Source organism: Temnothorax americanus, unplaced genomic scaffold (genome assembly GCF_048541705.1).
Source record: "Temnothorax americanus isolate GAGA-0224 unplaced genomic scaffold, ASM4854170v1 Scaffold67, whole genome shotgun sequence".
Taxonomy (NCBI): Eukaryota; Metazoa; Arthropoda; class Insecta; order Hymenoptera; family Formicidae; genus Temnothorax; species Temnothorax americanus.
In genome coordinates this window covers 357,495-378,308 of record NW_027509789.1, presented here as the reverse complement: position 1 = coordinate 378,308, position 20,814 = coordinate 357,495, and the positions used below count along the sequence as shown (strand labels likewise).

Sequence of the window (20,814 nt, the reverse complement as noted above, 5' to 3'; positions counted from 1 at the left end):
GTATATATGTATAATTTTTGCTATAATTTATGTAAAATCTTATATAATTGCACCTGTGCAGCTGTGATTTGTTATTACCATATTTTGACTCTTTTACAATTACGTATTGACAGCCGTCACATTCTACATTGTTTATATAAGACATACCTGTCATGTCAGCGAAAGATCTTCTTTCGACAAGATTTCTGATTACACATATGTAACTAATCCTCTCTTATACTCACGCGAAAAAACTTGTTATAAAATTCTTTATTTCTTTTAGAATACGAAAGTTACTAACTAGACTATAAAGAAATCAATTTATTTTAGAAAATATATAATTATAATAATGAATTAAGTACCTTTTTAAGTATGTTAGAAAATATTTATTCAATATCTTATAATATGCACATGTAACACAGATGTAGCAAAAGATCATTTACGAAAATTAGATAATAATTATAATTAGTTGCTCTCGGATATTAACCCTAGCTTCCCACACTGAAGTGCCTGTAACCCCAGGTAAAATTCTCTAGTTTGCTTCTTCGAGAATTTACCTTTTTTTTACAAGCAAATATTTTCCAAACTATTGTCTTTTTCATATTTTCTTATTCATAGGCATATTCCTTGATGTCTGGCGTATCAATGGAAAAAAAGTGACTTAAAATCAGTTGATTTTTTCATATAGTTTTAGCTAAATATACTACGTAGGATAGCTTGTACCCCAGAGTGGGAAGCTCGTAAAAATTTGGAAGTGTGTGAAGCTAGGGTTAATATATGTAGGGGAGACCGGGGCAAAGTCGTCATTACGTTTTCGGTGCCATTTTTTAACAACAAAACAAATAATTTTAGTAAAATGTGGTATACCGTTGTAAAGAGTGAACCCTTGACTACAAAATTTATACGGACATTTTTGGTCTATGTCGCTTTGTTCAACTGATATAGAGTGAAAACAACAAAGGTGCAAAAATTGAAATGTCAAAATTGCCGGGTCGTCACTCCATTCTCGGACTGAATTTTAAATGAAAATTCATAATTCCGATCATGAAAAATGATAGGATATATTTTATTAATTATTTTTTAATAGAAAAATGAAAACATTAATTAAAAACACGGTGGCGGAAAATAATTACAAGAAAAGCGCACACATTTATGTGCCCTACGCTTGCACGTTTATCGTCAGCTCTATTCTGTCATCTCTGAGCACACGCAGCACATATTATCCAAGTCCTCGCCGGAATCCGACCACTGCTGCTTCTTTGACTTTGATTTTTGCCGGAAGCCTCCATGATATGACTTGGTAACGACTTCGCCCCAGACACCGGACACAAGTTTCAAGTTTGGTCGCTCATAAAATATTAGAAATCAATGAAAATAAAAAAACTTCACTGCATTCGTGTTCAACATACATTACTCTTTAGAATCACTTACTTTGAGAGTCGGAGACACAATAATATTTAAGATATTACAAATTTACGCGCAAAATATTTTACTTTCGACCTCTGAAAACACGTTTGCCTCGATAAGGATCACAACATGGCACATAACCTCACTAAACTTCGTTGGTCACGTGGGCACACTGGGCACCATAAGCCGCGTTTACAGTATTAATGGCGAGTTCACATCAGCACAACATACAGATTTCGAGATAATTGCAAAAACGACTCCGCCCCGGTGACGACTTCGCCCCGGTCTCCCCTATAGCTTCAGATTATACAAATTATGTTATTATTAACAAAATACTTTGACGAACAAAAAATGTAAAAACTTTGTATTGTGTAAATTGCTTCTTTATGACGTTAAAGTTATCGCACGATTTACGCAAAAGTCTGTGTTGGCATGTTAAGCTCGCGTCGTGTCGTTCCTCTTAAGAAAATCAGCATATTCATGCCAACTTGTTAAAAAGATGTTAAAAAAAGACGCATCCACCGCTTATATCATTCCAACGTCGTGCAGCAGTGGATTTGATTATCAGCTTGGCACACACCTGGCAGTAAACTGTTATTAGCTGAACACAATGCCCGTTAGCAATACAACCCGTCTTGTCTTAGGTATTTTTTATGTATTTAAAAGTTGTTGATACATATATATAGACACATAACAATAAATGTATTTATTCGTCTTAAAACAATCTTCAATATTTTGAGTCTACTTAATTGCGTTACTATTGAAACTAGTATCTGATATCTTTTAAATTAAAAACAAAGATTTTTATAAAGTAAAACATTTTGTATATGGAAAAGTATACGAATTAAAAATGGTTTGGCAGGGGTTGATTGATAAAAATTTTGTATCTATTTGCAACTTTAAAAAAATTGAAGCATCTTTTTCAATCTATTTTAAATAACAATAAAATCACTAATAGACACATATCTGACGTTAAATTAGTTTTCTTTGCATTCTACTGAATATTTTTATATTTTTTATTCTTGAAATATACATATAAATACATTTGCACTTTAGAAAAAGGAACAAAATAGATTGTTAGATATGGTTCAGAAAGACAAGCAATCAATTGTCTAACATTAGCTACGACATTTTTTGTTCAATGTACATGCAAATTTATAAATCATTGCTTCTTTGACGATAGATTAAGCGTGATAAACGAAGCGTGAAACCGCGCACATGTAGCAAAGTGTTTGCGTTATCGTTTGCGAGCAAACGAGATAATCATTGATTTAACTACTTATCAATTATCGATTACTACTACTTGTTGAACAGAAAAATTAATATTAATCGTAGATAAGAAAATACCGATGTAATTGCTGTGGTGTTTCATCCTTTTATAAAATAATATAGCACATCATACAACAATATTCGTAATTTTAATCAGTACGATGATTTGATTGGTCACCTGCATTAAAGAATTTTTTGTATAATTTTTATAAATTTATTATTTTTATATATTAAAAATACAAAGAAATACACGTATAAATGCATATACATCTACATATATTTTTAGAAAACTTTATCTTAATCAAAATTAAATTGTATAATAATGTGATATCACACATTCAACTTTTATCTTCAAGTTTTTGATCGGTTAACTGTTAACTCAATGAAAAAACAATTCTGGAATCGAGCAAATTATATCTATGAAGTTTTTCACTGTAATACTACTATTAAAACTGTATTTATTATTAAAATAATTTTATACAAAACAAGAGAATATATATATATATATATATATATATATAGAATATATTAAATATATTATATACGTATATAATGCGTATACAAATATAATTTATCTATGTTACCGTAAAAATAATGATAAGAACAACATGAATAACAAAAATTATGTCGATAAGAAGTAATATTACGATTGCTCAAATCGATAAGTGGCTTTTTCAGAAACACTGCACATTTTTTCGCCGATATATTTCTTCTTTGGAAGTTCGTAAACACAGTTTAGTTGTTTAGTTTATACTTTGTCAGTAATAAAACATGACTGTAAAGTGTTCTTCAAAAGATTCCAGCGCAGAAAGACCGGCGTTGCATCACTTCGGCCAGCACCACTTATTGTTAGGAACAACAATAGCAAATAACAATAACTCGACGAGAAGAGCAGCCAGATGATCTATTCGCGGATCCTGCACTTCCTTCCAGTATATAAATTTCAAAGCAAGGGTGCCTTCAGCATAGACGTATATCTTTGCCGTCAATGTAAACATCAAGCCAACGTCATCGGCCGCATTGACAGTTCCTCGCGATCTATATAAATGTCGGAACCACTGAAAAAGGTAGTAGTCGCTCGCGGAATTCGATCGGCCATCCTTCGGCGACTCGCGCCGATAACGATAATTGAACCGAACCGTCTTCGTCGCAATTTTCGTTCCGCAAACGACTCTTTCGTAAAATAAAATAAAATTTGTCGCGCAAGTACATATACGCGTTTCCAAGGACAGACAAAGTTCAACGGACGATTTTCCGAAGTGGAAACTTGGCTAATTGAAGCGTGGTATTATTAATACCAAAATACTCTCTTTCGAAAGACTCTTACGTGAATTTAAAAATAGTGACAAAAGTAACAAGGTGAGTTGGCTTTTCCGCTTTTTAACACACGGCTACATGTTATTTTTATGTTTGCGATGAATAGCTTTCTTCATTATGTTTGACTCTTTCCCTCTTTCTCTTCCGTGACCTCCTGTTTCACATAATTTTTTTCAAGTCTCATTGTTCGCGTTCTAAGTTTGCATTATATGTGTTGTTCCACACACGTATCGTCCGTGCACAAAGCTTACTTCTTTTCGCGCCACTCTGTACGCATTAAGAGGCGTCAAAGGATTTCGAAATGCGAGCGAACCACCGCCGCGGTGACCTTCACCCACGCATCTTCTCATCTCGCGTCATGGACATATTCTGCCCGTGGCATTCTGGCGATGAAAATCACGCTCATTTCTCTTGAAAGCTCATTTCTTTTATCCTCTTTTCCTCCCTCCTCTCCTTTTTCCCTCGTTTCCTACCCGCGAGCACGGTCGAGGTTTACGAAACCGCGCACGCAGTCGCCCACGCGGACTCAAAAAATCGATGCGCGCACGTTCTCGCGTGCCTCGCGGACACGCATGCGGCATTGTAGTTCTATTAACCCTTCGAATATATCTTCATGTTAATTGAAAGAATTTTAGATGGCCGACCGTATAGCAATTTGTTTAAAATGTTACGTCGTGTGGCCTCGCGCATTCGGAACTGCGCGTGTGCGTGTGTGTCACACACGTTCGCGGGCCGTGTAAGCGGATCGTGGAAAGGGAAGTTCGACGCATGCTTCCTTCCTTAATGTCTCGAGGGGTTTTGATCCACGAGGGGTTCAAATTTTCGCGACGCTCAGTGCCTCGTGTCAGATTCTCGCGGATCGCTTCGGCAATAGTGTGAATTGCAAGTCGCGAGTGATTGTTAAAATTTCCATCCTCGTAATCTTACAGCCGAATTTCACGTCGTGAGTATCGGATTGAAATTTTCTTCTGTGGATTGAAATGTTTTATCGTCGCGATTTTATCGTCGACTTTTGCCTTAACTCCGTAATTCTAATTATTTAATATAATAATCGCTCGATTATAAAATTCATCGTAAAACATGATCAACATCAAGTAGATCGAATTTAGATTTTGCGCCGATTGCTTAAATACATTTATCTCGGAATCTGTGTCAATTTCAATTCCTTTCATCGTAATGGCGCGTAATTGACAAATTCTATTTGAATCACAATCAATTTTGTATAAAATTTAAATTATGCACGCGCGTGTTAATTACATTTTTAAGTTGTGAAAGATGTATTGAGTTATATATATTTTATTTTATCCAAATAATTTTTATAGAGCTTTTAATAAGTTTATAATTTTTTTTTAGATTAAACTTTTTTTTGTTTTCATGTTAGCAGTAAAGTAATCTTTTATAATTTATTTTTTATTATAATTTATATTTTTTTCTATTATAATTTATATGATTAATTTTGTGTAAATAATTACCATCACTTTATTCACGGTTCACAGTCAAAACACTGTAAAATCCAAGTGTGTTATTTCTACACTCATAAAAATGACACATTTGACTGAAGCTCGTTTTACATGTTTCGTTGCATGTTAAATTACATTATTTACACGTAATTTAACTCGTTTAATTGTATTAAATTAAAAGTTAATACGTTCAATTGTGTTAAATGACGTGATTTAAAACGGCAAGAAATGTGGAACAAGATTGAGCTTTAATTAAAATAACATACTTAATGGATTTGCAGTGAACATCTTTCATATTTAATTACTTCTGATTTTGCCTTATCTATTACAAAATATATCGATTAAAATATTGTTAATAAAAGAATTTTATAATTTCTTCAGCTAAGTGGACTGTTTTATCTATATCGATTGTGTTTTACTGGTTTTATTATTTTATAAAATATGTAAATATAATTAAAAATAATTGAGCGATTATACATGATTTTCTTATTACATAAAGAGATTGAATTTTTGAACGTATTACTAATATATATTTTATAACATAAGGTATAAAGTATAAGTTTAAGGATACAAATTGGAACAATTTAATTTTAATTTAATATAAATATAATTTTGCAAAATTTATAGTATATTTAAATTGTGATGTATGCAATATATTAAACCTTATTTTATTAATTGTTAATTCTTGTTAGTTAATTTAACCTAAACAAGAGTAAATTAAATAAAAGTATATAGTATAGAGATTTTGTGCGAAAAAAAGCGATTACAAATTTCTCTTGTGTTCTCAAAATTATTATATTTTGAATAAAATTTATTAGTGAGAAATGTGTCATAAACAACATGTACGCGTTATTGAAAACGTGTCATTGTTTGAAAGCTATTATCTTTCAAATAGATTGATTTAATCGGCCAGAGAAAGGATGCAAACAGACGTATTATTTTGATCGATTATCTGTTCGTGATTCGCCTGTCGCGTAAGCCGTGATAAATCGAAGTCTTGTTCCGAGCCAAGTTGATAAGGGGAGCGACCGTCAATGGGAGGCACACGTTGAAGGGCATCTCTGTGTCACTGTAATAGATCGATAACGAAAACCGCGAGAAAGTAAAGACCGCGACAGGCAGCACCGGGAAACCGTTTCGTATAAATTTATTTGTTTTGGCATTGTCGGACGCATGCATTTGCAAACTGCAAGCAATGGTAAATCGACGCAAATGAATCGTTATTCTGTGCTATGGGCGTTCGTTATCGATTTTGAGTTATCAGTTGATCGTGCGCTTTCCATTTCGTTGATCCGTAATTACCGATGCGGTGCAGCGAATCAAAAGAAGGAATCGCACAGGAGACAAAAATTATATCAAGATTTTCTTCAGATATTTTCTTTCTTTTGTTTTACCCTGGTTATAAAAATTCCTTTCTATTTCCTTTCTACATATCCTTTCTTCAATCATTTTCCTTTCTGTCTTTCTTTATAATTTTTTTTGTTTTTTGCAAAACATAGTTTGACAAATGATAATATATACACAATTATATCTAAATTATATATTTAAATTATAATATTTAAATTGTATTTAAATTATATTATAATTATATTTAAATTTGTCAAAGTTTATTTTTTTCTTTTATATATATATATATATAATTCTATATAAATCTAAATAAATTATAATATAGAAAAAAAATTAAAATTGTATTATTTGTGCTAAGTATATAAAACATTGATATTTATAATATTGTGATTAAGAGCACCTAAATATCTAAAATATCAAGTATTTAAGAAAGTAGGAAATAGTTTTTGTTTTTCTTCTTTAATTTAAATTGGGCTTAAAATATCATTAAAAAATTTTAATCTTTATTTAAATGTTTAAATATTTAATATTGATGTTTATAGACCAATATTATAAGTAACTGCCTTAAAATTTTATTTTTAGGGTAAAATTGATTTTAATTTCATCAGTAAAAAAATAATTTTTTAAAATTTTATATATTAAAAAAACAATAATTATTGTTTAAAAAAATTTAAATTTTGAAAAAATTAAAGCTGTTAGATTTATCATCTTTTGTGGCATCGATCTTCGACAAATTCAAATGCGTAGAACTCTATTTTATTAAAATTCAAACTGTAAATCAAAATTACAAAATTAAACTAAATATACTTGAAATAGTTCTAGTAAGCTTCTAGTAAGCTTAAAAAATAACATTTCCTTTTTTGATTAAGATATTTTTTCACATTATTCTATTACATTATTTCACGTTATCGCGTAGATATATGCGAGACGTGCGTATCTGACATCAGTAAACATGGAATACATCTTTGATAGATTCTCTTAAAAACTTTCTCTTATTAAATTACTTGCTCCTTGGATCTCATAGAAAATATTGACCAACGAAGTACCGATATTACATCAACGAACCAAGTGCGTGATTTGTTTTCTCATAATTATCATTAAAATCTTGGTGAACTAGAATCTTGGTCACTAGAATTAATTAATATATCTATAAATATTCCAAGTTTCTCAAAAAATATTAAAAAGAGGAAGAAACTAAAGATATCGATATAAACCGTTTAGTTTTAAGAACACATTACATATAATTGCATTGGTTTCTTTATTTTTATTATCACAATTCACAAATAGAAACTTATTTGTAAAAATAATGCTTCTACCTTCTACCAATAAATGACAAAAAATTGATATTTTAACAACAAATTGTATTATACATTGCTTATTATTTTCTCAGATAATTCTTACGAAAAATTGCTCGTAAATTTACTTACTATATTGCCAATAAATCTTTAAACTTGCAAGACGTTGAACTGCATAAAGATTGAAAATTTCGGGAATGTGGCCAAATAATCACTTGAAAATTTGCGTGTCGCAAAACGCAGTCATATTACTATTTATAAATCTGTAAAAAGGAGAGAGTGTGGATGGGAATGAGACTGATAATATTCTTTGTGCATCTGATGTACGAACATACTTGTTCACAAATCCGATTAAGAAAATCTTTAAACATAGATTCCAATAGTATCTTATCTTATTTTTGGGGCTTTCCTGGAGATAGTTCAGGTGACTTGGAAGGTGAATTATGTGAGCATGACCGGCCACTATAATTAATTAAAGTGTAAAAGAGTCGTACATACTACAGACATTTGATCCATTTCTGACTCATTGCTGGCAAATGTTCGTAGAATTTTCTGCGAAGTACTTCCATCCGTGGCCTTAATTGCCCTTAGTTCTCGTTATCACTCCGTGAGACCTTCCAATCAATACCGAATCACATGTTGTCTTCCAAAAATTGCAACTTACGCAATATTGGAGAGGCTATTTTATTACGCACCATACCTAAATGATATAATTATACAACCCGTAGAACGTATACATATACATCGGAATAAATTGTTAATGTATATTTATTGTCTTTTTTTGCAATTGTTATCGTCTTAGCTATTTAATCACCTTATAACTTGACTATTCATGCGAGAACAAAATGGCTTGCGCAATGTGCAAGAATAGTTGAAAAGTAAATAAAACATTGCTAGAAAAATGTGTTTTTCAGACAAGGCAAGATGGAGAATCGTTTTCAAGGCAAAGCACCGGAAGACGATGTAATTGGGCAATTACAGCAAAATAATAAGAGACCCTCAATGTCTCTAAATATGGGCGGATTATGGGATGTAGTTCCACGATTGGATCATTACAGGTATACTTTATTAAGTTAATTAAAGTACACTTCAGAGTGTATCACGTTAATTAATATCAAATTAATTACATACGTACACTGTTTTCAATTGTCACGTTATATGCTTTGTTGCGTAAAATTGGTTTAAAGAAGAAAAAAGAACTCTTAATTGTTACAAAATTTGCTATATAAAATTTGTCATATTTCGGTTTATCGGCCCATTTATATCGATGCGATTACGTAACGATGTTTTCCACGTTTTGTTCGTTTAAGCATTATATTGGAAAATCATTAATCTTTTTTTGCACGTTCACGTTACACGTTCTCGATATAAAAAAAGCAGTATTTTTTGTACGTATATCCGAAAAGGAATTATTCAGTTTGGCGAATCCGCGACCGACTAAAATAACAGTTTTATCGTTACAATATCACTAATCTTTTTTATAGATTAAGCCGTCGCGCGAAAAGGCCATCTCTGAGCACTTTGCATGAAGGAAATCTTATAAAGGTAAGGAAACTTATATATCACAGTATACTTTAGAAGATTAGTATCAAAACTTCAGACATTAATTTAAAAATTTGATAATATATCATTTTATTTTAAATAAAATATGATATATTTAAATATAAAACACAGTTAGTTAATTAATAGATATTAAATTAGCGAAACTGAAGCAGATAAATAAAATTAAGAAATTTTTAATACACCTATATACTATTTGTTGTTTATATAAATTGTTTAAAATATATAATACATATATGTGAAACACACGTGAAAAATCGAATTTTATTTGCCACACCACATATACACATATGTAGACTTAATTATTTCATCCGATAAATATAACGATTAATATCTATATATACCAATAAATACTCGACGCAAGTTTTTATGGAATACTATCAATTTTTACTTTAAAGTGGATTTTTATAATCTTAATAATATTTTTCAATGGAATATCGGCTTATCAGTTGAATGTACTTAAATAGTCATCGATGTTTTTTGATTTTAAGAACGTATTTAGAATTTTACTACACTTTTAAAACGTTTATTCTTATTGGTAATTATTAAATAAGCAGTATTGTAAAAATTACACAATTTTGCCGTCTTCTTCTAAAATAATACTAAAATTTAATTTGTTTATTTATCCACAATCAAATTCTTCATTAAAATCATATATATGATGATTCCTAGGTCAAGTTTACCATCAGATGCCCATTTTTAAACCCTAAACTCTTGTATTAAACATTTTTTTCAAAAACGTCATCCGTTCAAGTTTTTTCGGGGTACCCATCTTTGGAACACCCTATATATATATATATATATTATTATATATATATATATATTTTTATATAATTGTCTTTTAAATGCTATAAAGAATTAAAACACAATGTTTCAATTGAGATTAGATAAGATTGTTTAATAAAGTGATAATTTCTAAGAAAGTATATTACGTAAAATATAACGCAAGTATTTGATATTTTTGCGGATGATAAGAGAATCGCCTCACCCTGTGATTTCTCTTCCCTATGTCAAAGAAAGACGATCGAAGTCGTGAAGGTAAAACTAGACAAGGGGAAACTAGTTTATTAAGTTTACGCAGCAGTAAACATCCGTTCAGTGAGATTGGAAGAAATATACTCTCCTGTGTACAGTAGATATAAAGTTTTTATACGCAGTCAAGAATTTAATAACGTTGATTCTATAATATAATTTTTTTATTCAACAAAAGATAGTTTATTAGAAAAAAATATACTCTTTTATAATTATTCCATGTATAAAAATGTTTAATATACATATATATATATTTTCATGTACATAAAAGTAGAGAGCCGAACAATAAATTAATTATTATTTATTTACAAATTTATTTATATTATTATTTATAAATTAATATTAAAAGATTTGTTAATTAAATGAAGTTTTAATTACCTTGCTTTAGTCCCGCTGACTGTCGCGAGATTATAACACTGGTAGCATTTACTCTCTCTGGTAGTATTTATTTATTAAATATAAATAAAGAATTTTTTTTTTAAAAACATTTATCGAAAGGTATACTTAAATTCGATAACGCAATTACTATGTAAATGAAAAATAGCGATTGAACCAGAAGTATAATTTTATTTAAAATGTAAAGTAAAGTGAAAAGTGTAAAAAATAAATAAAATAGATTTAAAAAAAAAATATATATATATACATATATATATATTTATTTATATAGTACATAATATATATATATATTTAAATAAAATGGAAACTCACAAAATATTATAACTTTTAACGTACTGAAATCGTGATAACACTTGGCGTGCAACTAATTATAGCGTTATCTTGAACACAAATGAGAGTTCATGAAAATTTGCAACAATCGGTTTTTAATGTACAAGGACATTTTTCACTTATCACTCAATATGTCCTTGTACATTCTTCAAAAGAGCAAATGTTTATGAGAAAGTCTTTACATTGGTTCAAGACACATATATACATCCACATTAGTTTAGTCCATATTTTAGCTTATTTATTATCAAAAATACATTAATTTTATTATATTTCTGAAATGTAGAAAAGCATATTTTACGCTAACTCAATCAAAATTTGACATTGACTCTCTTCGAAACAAGGTATAAAAATTAGATTGCAATTCTTGTTGCAACGAAAAATGTAAAAATTGAACAACGTAGCACGCGTGTCGTGTTCCTAAAATTCAAATAATCTTCAAAATGTTTAAATGTTTTACGATCAGTGGAGTTTTAGAAGTTTTTCGTCAAGCCAGCATACCGTTAAAATTATGTAATTTGTGTAATTTAAGGATTATCATACTATCGGAATTATATAATTTGCGACGCCGCGTGGCATCGTCATTGAATTGGTCGACGCGGACAGCGCGGAGAATTGAGCGTCTAAATAAATCTTGTTCCAGGACGCCAATGCTGTCGAGACCGGGCAGGTCGGCAGCGTCGGTCAGCAGGGTCACACCGGAATAAAATTAGGATGGATCCAAGGCGTTCTTATACCATGCCTGCTGAATATATGGGGCGTCATGCTGTTTCTGCGACTCTCGTGGGTAGTCGCGCAGGCCGGCATTCTGCAGACCATCGTCATTATCGGAATATCGGCGGTCGTCTGCGTCATTACGACGCTTAGCCTCAGCGCAATTAGCACTAATGGGGAAGTAAAGGGAGGTGTGTTACGGTAACGCATTCTGTAATTCTTTTTTTCCGAAGGAGTGGCGTCGTGCACACCACCGCGACTGCTCTATATACGATTGTGTCGTTAGACGCTCGTGGTTTTTTCCCCAAGCTACAAGATTCTCATCAGAATTATTTATCCAATTTAGCTACGGGGCAATTTGTCTTGATAGAGGAAGGCAGAAAACATGATTATATAATTCTCTTAAATTTTGCTACATTTCTTTTGCTTATTGAAGAGATTATGATTCATCCAATAGAATAGCAATGAAATATAGAGATAAAATTGTTAATATAAAAGTATAATTACTTTAAAAAAAATTGAATGTAGCAATGTAAAGCTTTGAGTTTAATATATTATTTTTTAGTGTAAACATGTGTGTGGTAAAATCCTAACTTTGAATAAATTCTGCTTTAATTCGTGGCTTGATAATCTTAACAAATTTTTGATAATATTACAAAACTGATCCCAAATAGTTCGAATTCATTGTCGGAGAGATATCCTATACTCTTATTCTTGCGAGAAGACTTTTCACAGTTTAGAAGTGGAATAAAATCGATTGATTTACAGGTGGGATATACTTCATCATATCTCGTTCTCTTGGGCCTGAATTTGGCGCATCGGTCGGCATCGTGTTTGCGTTCGCAAATGCTGTAGCGGCTTCTGTGAATACGATCGGTTTCTGTGAATCCCTGAACGACTTGTTAAAAACGAACGGTTTGAAGATCATAGATAATAGCGAGAATGACATAAGAATCGTCGGTGTAATAGCGCTCGTCGTTATGATACTTATCTGCGCGGTCGGCATGGAGTGGGAATCAAAGGTATATGCATAGATTCGTTTATTCCAGAATTATTTGGTTTATTCCAGAAAATGTATATTGAATTTTTTAACTCGTTATATAAACAAATGACAATTAAAAAATATGATTATAAAATATGTATTTTAATTCTGCGCTACCGTTCTCATTTTCCGTTTTGACGCACAGAATATCTTTACGTGTGCATGATGTGGTTAGGGCACGATGTCAGCGACGTAATCGATATTTTGTACGCGGTTTTTGAGGATGCTTAGCTTGATGAATCACTTGAGAAGGACAGAAATTGCGGTTGAAACGTTGTGAATTTTAAATATAATTAATTATTTGGCCAGTTGGGTCGAACAAAAACGACTTTTGTTTTGTATTTTAATTTATTATTGATTACTAATTATATTTTGCGCTTCTTTTATCAGGCACAAAACTTCCTTATAGCCGTCATCTTGGGTGCGATCTTTGATTTTTTAATTGGCACTATCATGGGGCCGCAAAGTGAAGAACAAAAAGCGAAAGGTTTCATAGGGTTCTCCGGTGGGTATAAAGCTGCGACTAATGAAGCGATAATAGTAATGCGATGTGAATTAAATGAAATGAATCTAACAAAGAGATTATTTTAATAATTAAAAATATATATTATTTCTAGCGGACGTATTTAAAGGTAATCTCGGGCCGGACTATCGATTCTCCGAGAAAAACAATCAAACTTTCTTCTCGGTGTTCGCCATCTTCTTCCCATCGGTCACCGGGATTCAAGCGGGCGCTAACATATCCGGTGATTTAAAAGATCCAGCGAGCAGCATACCTATGGGGACTCTTCTCGCTCTGCTGATCTCTATGTTCAGTTATGTAACTTTTGTCTTTTTTGCCGGTGCCGCGGCTGTCAGAGACGCAGATGGTTTTGTGAACAGCACTATTGTGGAATGTATTCCCAACTGCACGTACGGACTACACAATAGTTACGCGGTAAGTATATAAAATATGTTGCTGAAGATATGGTCTCGAAATTATAACATTCTCTCTCATTTTGATCTCAAATGGCAGCCTCAGAGCTGAAAAATACATCTTTTAAAAAAATAGAGTATCAATTTTTGCAGTAAAAATCTTAAATTAAGAATTGATTGAATTTATTCGCAAACTAACTTCACAGAGCATAAACAGTAAAATTTACAATGTTATATTTTTTAATTAATTACTAGTGCACTTTGTTTTTACAAAAATATGCGATGTGAGATAAAGCAGATAAAGCTGCTAAATATAGCTGTCTAATTTTGCAAACAAAATAAATTTAATGTTAGTCGCAGCAGCAAATATTCATCTAAAAGAAATTTGCCAAGACATTGTAAAAATACACAGTAATTGTTAGATATTTTTCTTTAGTAAGTCAGTTATTAACTATTAATATAATTTTATACAAAGCAATTTTTTTCTCAGGTCATGCAGTTAATGTCATTGTGGGGTCCGCTAATTTACGCGGGATGTTTCGCAGCTACTTTGTCGACGGCGCTGACAAATTTATTGTCAGTGCCGAGACTCATTCAGGCTTTGGGTCAAGATCGAATTTATCCCGGGTTGATTTACTTCAGCAAAGGATACGGAAAGTCCGGAGAACCCTATCGAGGATACGTTCTCACATTTGGCGTTGCGGCTCTCTTTCTCTTAATCGGTAAAGTGACTGTCTCGTAATATGACGAAATTTATTGGAAGATATTGAATTGCTATTATCATTAACTCTGTTTCCTAGAAACTCTTAATCGTTTCCCTTTCAGCCGATCTCAACGTAGTCGCACCACTCATCTCAAACTTCTATTTAGCGTCGTACGCTTTAATCAACTTCTGCACTTTTCACGCAGCGTTGATTCGACCTCTCGGATGGCGGCCTAGTTTTAAAGTAAATTAGAAATATATCTAATTAAAATAGTACAAAAATCTAGAGAACGACACGTTTTTAAAGACGCTTCAATACCACAATATCATTCGATACTAAGGATCTCTTTCTTCGTGTGTATGTCGTCATATGTTTAAAGAACTTTTATTATAATTAAAACAGGGGAATGAGATATTTTAAAATTATAATATTATTTTTTTATTTATTTTATTACATGCTTCATTCCTTATATTTAAAAATAATATAATTATTCTTTTTACGAAAAGACTAAAATAGTACCCGCGTTGAGAATTAAAAAATTTTGAGAGAAAAGATTAAATCTTTTTTAAGCGTCTTTACAACCGAGATAAAAATAAACGCGTTTTTCTTTTTATAGTACTACAATACCTGGCTGTCTCTAATGGGTTTTATTCTTTGCGTGGCGATTATGTTTCTCATCGATTGGGTGACTTCACTTGTCACCTTTGTCATCATCTTCGCGCTATATCTAATAGTAGTTTATCGTAAGCCAGACGTGAATTGGGGCAGCAGCACGCAGGCGCAGACCTTTAAAACTGCAATTTCCATCGTCTACAGGTATTATTTTAAAAAATAATAACATCTGTTTTGTTCTTTTTGATCGGATTCCTCGCTTGGAATTCTCGTTAAGAATATCTCTGTCTTTGTATTTTAATTCGAAAATTTCAAAATGAGGTTTTCAATTTGAAATTTACGATAACTTCTAGGTTGAACTCTATTGACGAACACGTGAAAAATTACGCTCCCAAAATTCTGGCGCTTACCGGTCCGCCTGCTGCGAGACCCGCGTTGATACACTTAGCGAATCTCATCACGAAGAATAATTCTTTGCTGATTGCTGGCGAAGTCTTTCCGGTATCGATTTAGTCACAATATAACTTTACGCTTATTTGTAGTCGTTTATGTGGCAAAATTGTGACATCGCTAAATTTTCAACGCAATTTCAGACACGACTGTCGTATCGACTACGCTCCGTACGCCTGAATAATGGTTCCTTCTGGCTGCAACAACAACGCATAAAATCATTCTATCACTTGGTGGATGACTTGAGCCTGGAACGAGGTGCTGCCGCGCTGATGCAGGCTACCGGGATAGGCAAGTTAGCTCCCAATGTGGTCCTCATGGGTTACAAGACTCACTGGTCGACGTGCAATCACAGAGATTTGCAGGAATATTTCAATATTCTTCAGTAAGTTGATCAAATACCTGCTCCAGAATTACTCTAAAATGGCAAATAATAATTGCGGACAGCGCATTCGAAGATTTTAAAATTCGTTTTTTTTCTCAGCAATGCTTTCGATAACAAGTTGGCTGTAGCAATCTTGAGAATTGCCGAAGGTCTGGATTGCTCCGGCATCACGAATGGAGACGATGCGAACGGTTACGATGACCACGGAAGTCTCGCACAGAGTAGCTATAATTTGGCGGGGAACACTCTAATGCACGCCGACAGCAATCTCTCCATGAGCACGCAGATTCCCAGAGTACAAAGCGTGCCGACAATAGGTAAAAACTAATATTAAACTAATATTAAATTAAGACAGAAAGAGATTATATCGCCTTTTTTCAATTATGTCAATATTTATAGTTTATTGTTATTTATAATTTATAATTTATGCATAAAACTGTATTGTTTTATCGTTATTTAAAGAAGTTATTCCATTTTTTTTGCGAATATATCTTGAGCAATTTATTAAATAGAAATTAGCTTTATCATAGATAAACCTCGAGATAAACAATGAATATGTAATTAAAAAGTGTAATTTTTCCATATAATTGTTTCTTACATATTTCGGTTTAATACCATTAGGTACCCCATTTTCCACACCCGATACGACACCTGTGATCGGATATTCAGCGATACATTGGAAAGCTCAAGAAAATTTAAAACAGAAGAAAAAACACGCTGTTGATAAACTGCTGTAAGTAAAACGTTAAACATTTTTACTATATTAAATATTATCAAAAGTTTGCTTCGTCAAACTTAGAATAAATTTTGTTCCATGAAAATTTAATCATACGTTTTTAAAATTTATTTATTTTTAATTTAAAAAACAATATTAAATATTTTAATAATTAAAACCTAAATCAAATTTTTATTAAAGCGGCTTAAAATTAACTAAAAAGTTTATTTGTTTTATACTATTAAAGTTTTATACTTGCCACGTTTTCAATTCTTAAAGTTTAATATCTTCTCCATATGTATATGAATTTTAAAGTAATTTTTTTTCTCAATAAAATTTTGAAAATCCAGAAAAGAAATTATTATTTATGTATTATTAACGATTCATTATTAATTATTTTAGCGAGAGACGAAACGGCGGAATGGCTTCCATACCGGAAAATGTAACAATTTTCCAACAGAAGTACAAAAAAGGAACCATCGACGTATGGTGGCTATATGACGACGGAGGTGACTTACAAAAATAGATTTAATCGGGTGATTGGGGTATGTCGACTGAGTTGATTTAGATACGTACCTCAATCATCCATATAAAATTCGTTGGAATTTCCGACTCATTTGTAAGTGGCAGAAATTATTATTCGACAGGTTTGACGATTCTCCTACCGTATATAATCAGCACGCGCTCAAATTGGAAACACTGCAAGATGAGGATATTCGCTCTGACCAATCATAAGCACGATCTCAGCGCGCAAGAAAAAGAGTAAGTAAATATAAATAATAGGAGATATAAGGTGCTTTAATGTGCGAACACTGATAATTTATCGAAGAAGTTATTTTGAGCACACAATTTCACGAAAATGTAAATAAAATATCTCGCTGTAAGATTATGTTATTAATTATCCTGCAGAATGGTTGAGATAATGAGTAAGGCACGAATTAACTACAGCAGCCTGAAGATAGTAAATGACATCGGCGTTGAATTAAGAGAGGAGACGCGGTCTTTTTTCGATAAATTAATATCCGATTTTCGGATAAACGATTCTTCCGAAAATGGTGGTAGGTTATTGACAAAAATTTATTTAAACAATCCTTAATATGTGCATCTAATATGCATCTAATATTCAAAGTAAATAATTATTATTTTTAGAATGTTATATTACTGATCAGGAGCTTCAGACTCTACGAGAAAAAACGAATCGGCAACTGCGACTGCGAGAATTATTATTAGAAAACTCGAGTCAGTCCACCTTGGTAGTTATGTATGTATAATAATATATATTTAGCATTACATAATATTCCTCATTGCAAAACATAAATATCTATATTCGTATATTTATGTATAATAATTTTTTATTTTAAAGTATATTCGTTTAATATATAAAAATTTAACGTAAAAGCAAAAAAATATCAACGCCTGATATACTTGAATATTCTTGAAAATATATCCATAAAAAATATATATTTTTGTAAGATTATATTCAACTACACGGATTATAGGAATATGTAACTCGCATATCTTCTTACATTATTTTCTGCATTACAATTTACTGCATTATTCTCTTTGTTATTGATGATTTCTTAAGAATGCTTTTGTAATTCATAGGTCTTTACCAATGCCAAGGAAGGGTGCAGTTTCAGCGCCCTTATACATGGCTTGGTTGGAAACACTTACAAAGGACATGCCACCCACGATTTTAGTCCGCGGAAATCATACATCTGTATTGACATTCTACTCGTAGTCCACCGAGCATAATCTAACTATATCTGGTATGTCTTAGCAACAACCATGAAACAATTAAAAGATTTTAATTAAAAGATTAATTTATCAATCGAAGAAAAAGGAGCGTCGAGCCGTAATAAGGTGTTTGTGTTAAAAAATTCTATATTAAAGTAAAAAATAACAAACGTTTTGGACCTTTATAAGACCATCTTCAGTGTCGCATAAAAATTAAGTCAATTTCGGATAAAGTTAACAAACGTTACAAATATTACAACTAAAATTAACGCAACTTTTGTTATATATTTTATACGCGGGCATAAATATGCGTTTTTCCAATTTTTTTCAATTTTATTAGATATAATTTTGAATGTTTTATTTATTATAAGCACATCATTACTGAAATGTCGATCCTACAAAATAGTTCACAGCAGAAAGAAACAAACTTAGATTATGGTCCACTTCGAATTCAACGTTTTAACTGTTGCGTTAATTTTAGTTGTAATATTTGTAACGTTTGTTAATTTTATCCGAAATGTTAATTTTATCCAAAATTGACTTAATTTTTATGTGACACTGAAGATGGTCCTATAAAGGTCCAAAACGTTTGTTATTTTTTACTTTAATATAGAATTTTTTAACACTAACACCTTATTACAGCTCGACGCTCCTTTTTCTTCGATTGATTTTTAATCTTTGAGCCTTTTTGTTATATATTAATTTCTCATTTGCATTTTTTAATATCAATTATTCAAAATGCATTTTCTTCTAAAGAGATATAACCTTCATGGCAATTTAACTTTATAGGTATAACTTTATAATATAACTTTTGCAAATTGCTTTGATAATCCTTTATCAAGAGATGGCCAAGGCCTTCTATCCATAATCATATTAAAACGCTTTATATTCGTTGCAGAAATTTACTGTCCGTTTTTGCCAAGTTTGGAAAATGGGCTTGCATCGACCATATCGGAACAAAGAAATGGACGAAACGACGTAATTGGAGGTTTTGATATAGCCTACAACTGATAAAGTTGTCGAACTCGAAGATTGTAATGACGAGCACAACAAAAGGACCTTACTGGAGCTCAACCATCGATATGACCCAGCAAGATTCTCGAATATGTGCGAATATGACTTATAATTATAGCTGTCCTATGTGAAGAATATGCTAATGAACATTAACGATAAGAAGATAGTGAGAAAAGATTCGAGTCTTTTGGCAGAATGAGCGAACGTTTTATCTCTGAATCGAGCGATAATAAATGGTGAAGACATTCTCCAACCCAACGAAATCCCAGTTTGACAAGAATAGTGTGAGATATGCCAACAATCAAATTTTGACAGAAAAAACTAGGAATAATAAAAATAGAAATGTTTTGAGAAAGACATATAATAGTGAAATAGTGAAGATTGAGAAATGGAAAGAAGAATAATGAAGCAGAAAGAAAATAGAGACATATTTTATAGAAAAGTTTCATTGTGATCGAATAAGATTGCTCGGATTAGAAATATAATATAGAATTAGCGCTATTATTGTAAATAACTTGACTATTTTTTATTAAGTTTAAAAATGTAATAAAGTTTCTCCAAAACAATGTACAATGTATAACTTAACTATTTAATATTTTAGATATTATTTTAAAGTTATTTGAAAACAATTCTTGCAGGCTCTTCTCATTTCATTTTATTCTAACGCATGTAATTAATACCATCTTTTTTAGCTAAAAAAAAGTTACTTTTTTATTTTGGATTTAAGGAGGTTCGATGGCTTCATCGGAGGGAGTAGTGGGACGCGGGGGTTCTGGAAACAGCGCAATAGCGTTTGAAGTAGTGGGAATGAAAGGGATTGCTCTGATTGGTCGCCGCGTGCGTATAATGCGTGCTGCTGTTCACGTCGTTCACGACCGTGGCAGTCTAGCAGACGAAAAATCAAGCAATTTATGCTTTAATAATTAATTTTTCTACGAAATGTGCGGTAACCTTTTCCTTTCTTTCGCTCATTTATTTGTAAATTATTAAGTTACATGTGCATATTTTTCTTTCTTTATCATTTGCATTTTTTCTTGCACTTATTTCATTTTGAAGGTATATGCAATATATCATTTCCCATAAAAACCTATGTTAAAAATGCAGCCAGTTCCATGAAATTTTAATATGTTGTTTTGG

At 31.7% G+C, this 20,814-nt stretch overlaps 1 protein-coding gene and 1 long non-coding RNA gene across 4 annotated transcripts; one reads left to right on the top strand and one right to left on the bottom strand.

Moving 5' to 3' along the window:
• Positions 1-3,319: 3,319 nt before the first annotated feature.
• On the top strand, positions 3,320-20,257 carry Nkcc (sodium potassium chloride cotransporter). 3 transcript variants are annotated; one of them, XM_077421445.1, is made up of 20 exons: positions 3,326-4,014; positions 8,989-9,132; positions 9,559-9,619; positions 12,033-12,294; positions 12,872-13,125; positions 13,536-13,650; positions 13,763-14,082; positions 14,551-14,782; positions 14,886-15,007; positions 15,381-15,580; positions 15,730-15,877; positions 15,970-16,211; positions 16,311-16,528; positions 16,833-16,944; positions 17,329-17,435; positions 17,574-17,688; positions 17,836-17,984; positions 18,076-18,187; positions 18,532-18,695; positions 19,562-20,257. In XM_077421445.1, the coding sequence occupies exons 2-19, from the start codon at positions 8,999-9,001 to the stop codon at positions 18,665-18,667; spliced, it is 3,039 nt and encodes a 1,012-aa protein (XP_077277571.1). In that variant the 5' UTR covers positions 3,326-4,014; positions 8,989-8,998; the 3' UTR covers positions 18,668-18,695; positions 19,562-20,257. The 3 variants fall into 3 exon arrangements, with proteins under 3 accessions (XP_077277574.1, XP_077277571.1, XP_077277573.1); XM_077421447.1 differs by lacking the exon at positions 3,326-4,014 and adding an exon at positions 4,757-4,915; XM_077421448.1 differs by lacking the exons at positions 17,836-17,984; positions 18,076-18,187; positions 18,532-18,695; positions 19,562-20,257 and having other exon boundaries at positions 3,320-4,014; positions 17,557-17,688.
• Positions 14,791-15,927, bottom strand: LOC143905832 (uncharacterized). The gene is made up of 3 exons (XR_013259339.1): positions 15,787-15,927; positions 15,392-15,558; positions 14,791-14,996 (listed from the first exon to the last, which is right to left on the bottom strand). It is a non-coding gene; the product is annotated as an uncharacterized LOC143905832 (long non-coding RNA).
• Positions 20,258-20,814: the final 557 nt, after the last annotated feature.

Coding starts and splice junctions, on each gene's coding strand:
- Nkcc (XM_077421445.1), top strand. CDS start 8,999: ATGGAGAATCGTTTTCAAGGCAAAGCACCGGAAGACGATGTAATTGGG. Junction 12,295..12,871: donor TAATGGGGAAGTAAAGGGAG/GTGTGTTACGGT, acceptor ATTGATTTACAG/GTGGGATATACTTCATCATA. Junction 18,188..18,531: donor CAGTCCACCTTGGTAGTTAT/GTATGTATAATA, acceptor TGTAATTCATAG/GTCTTTACCAATGCCAAGGA.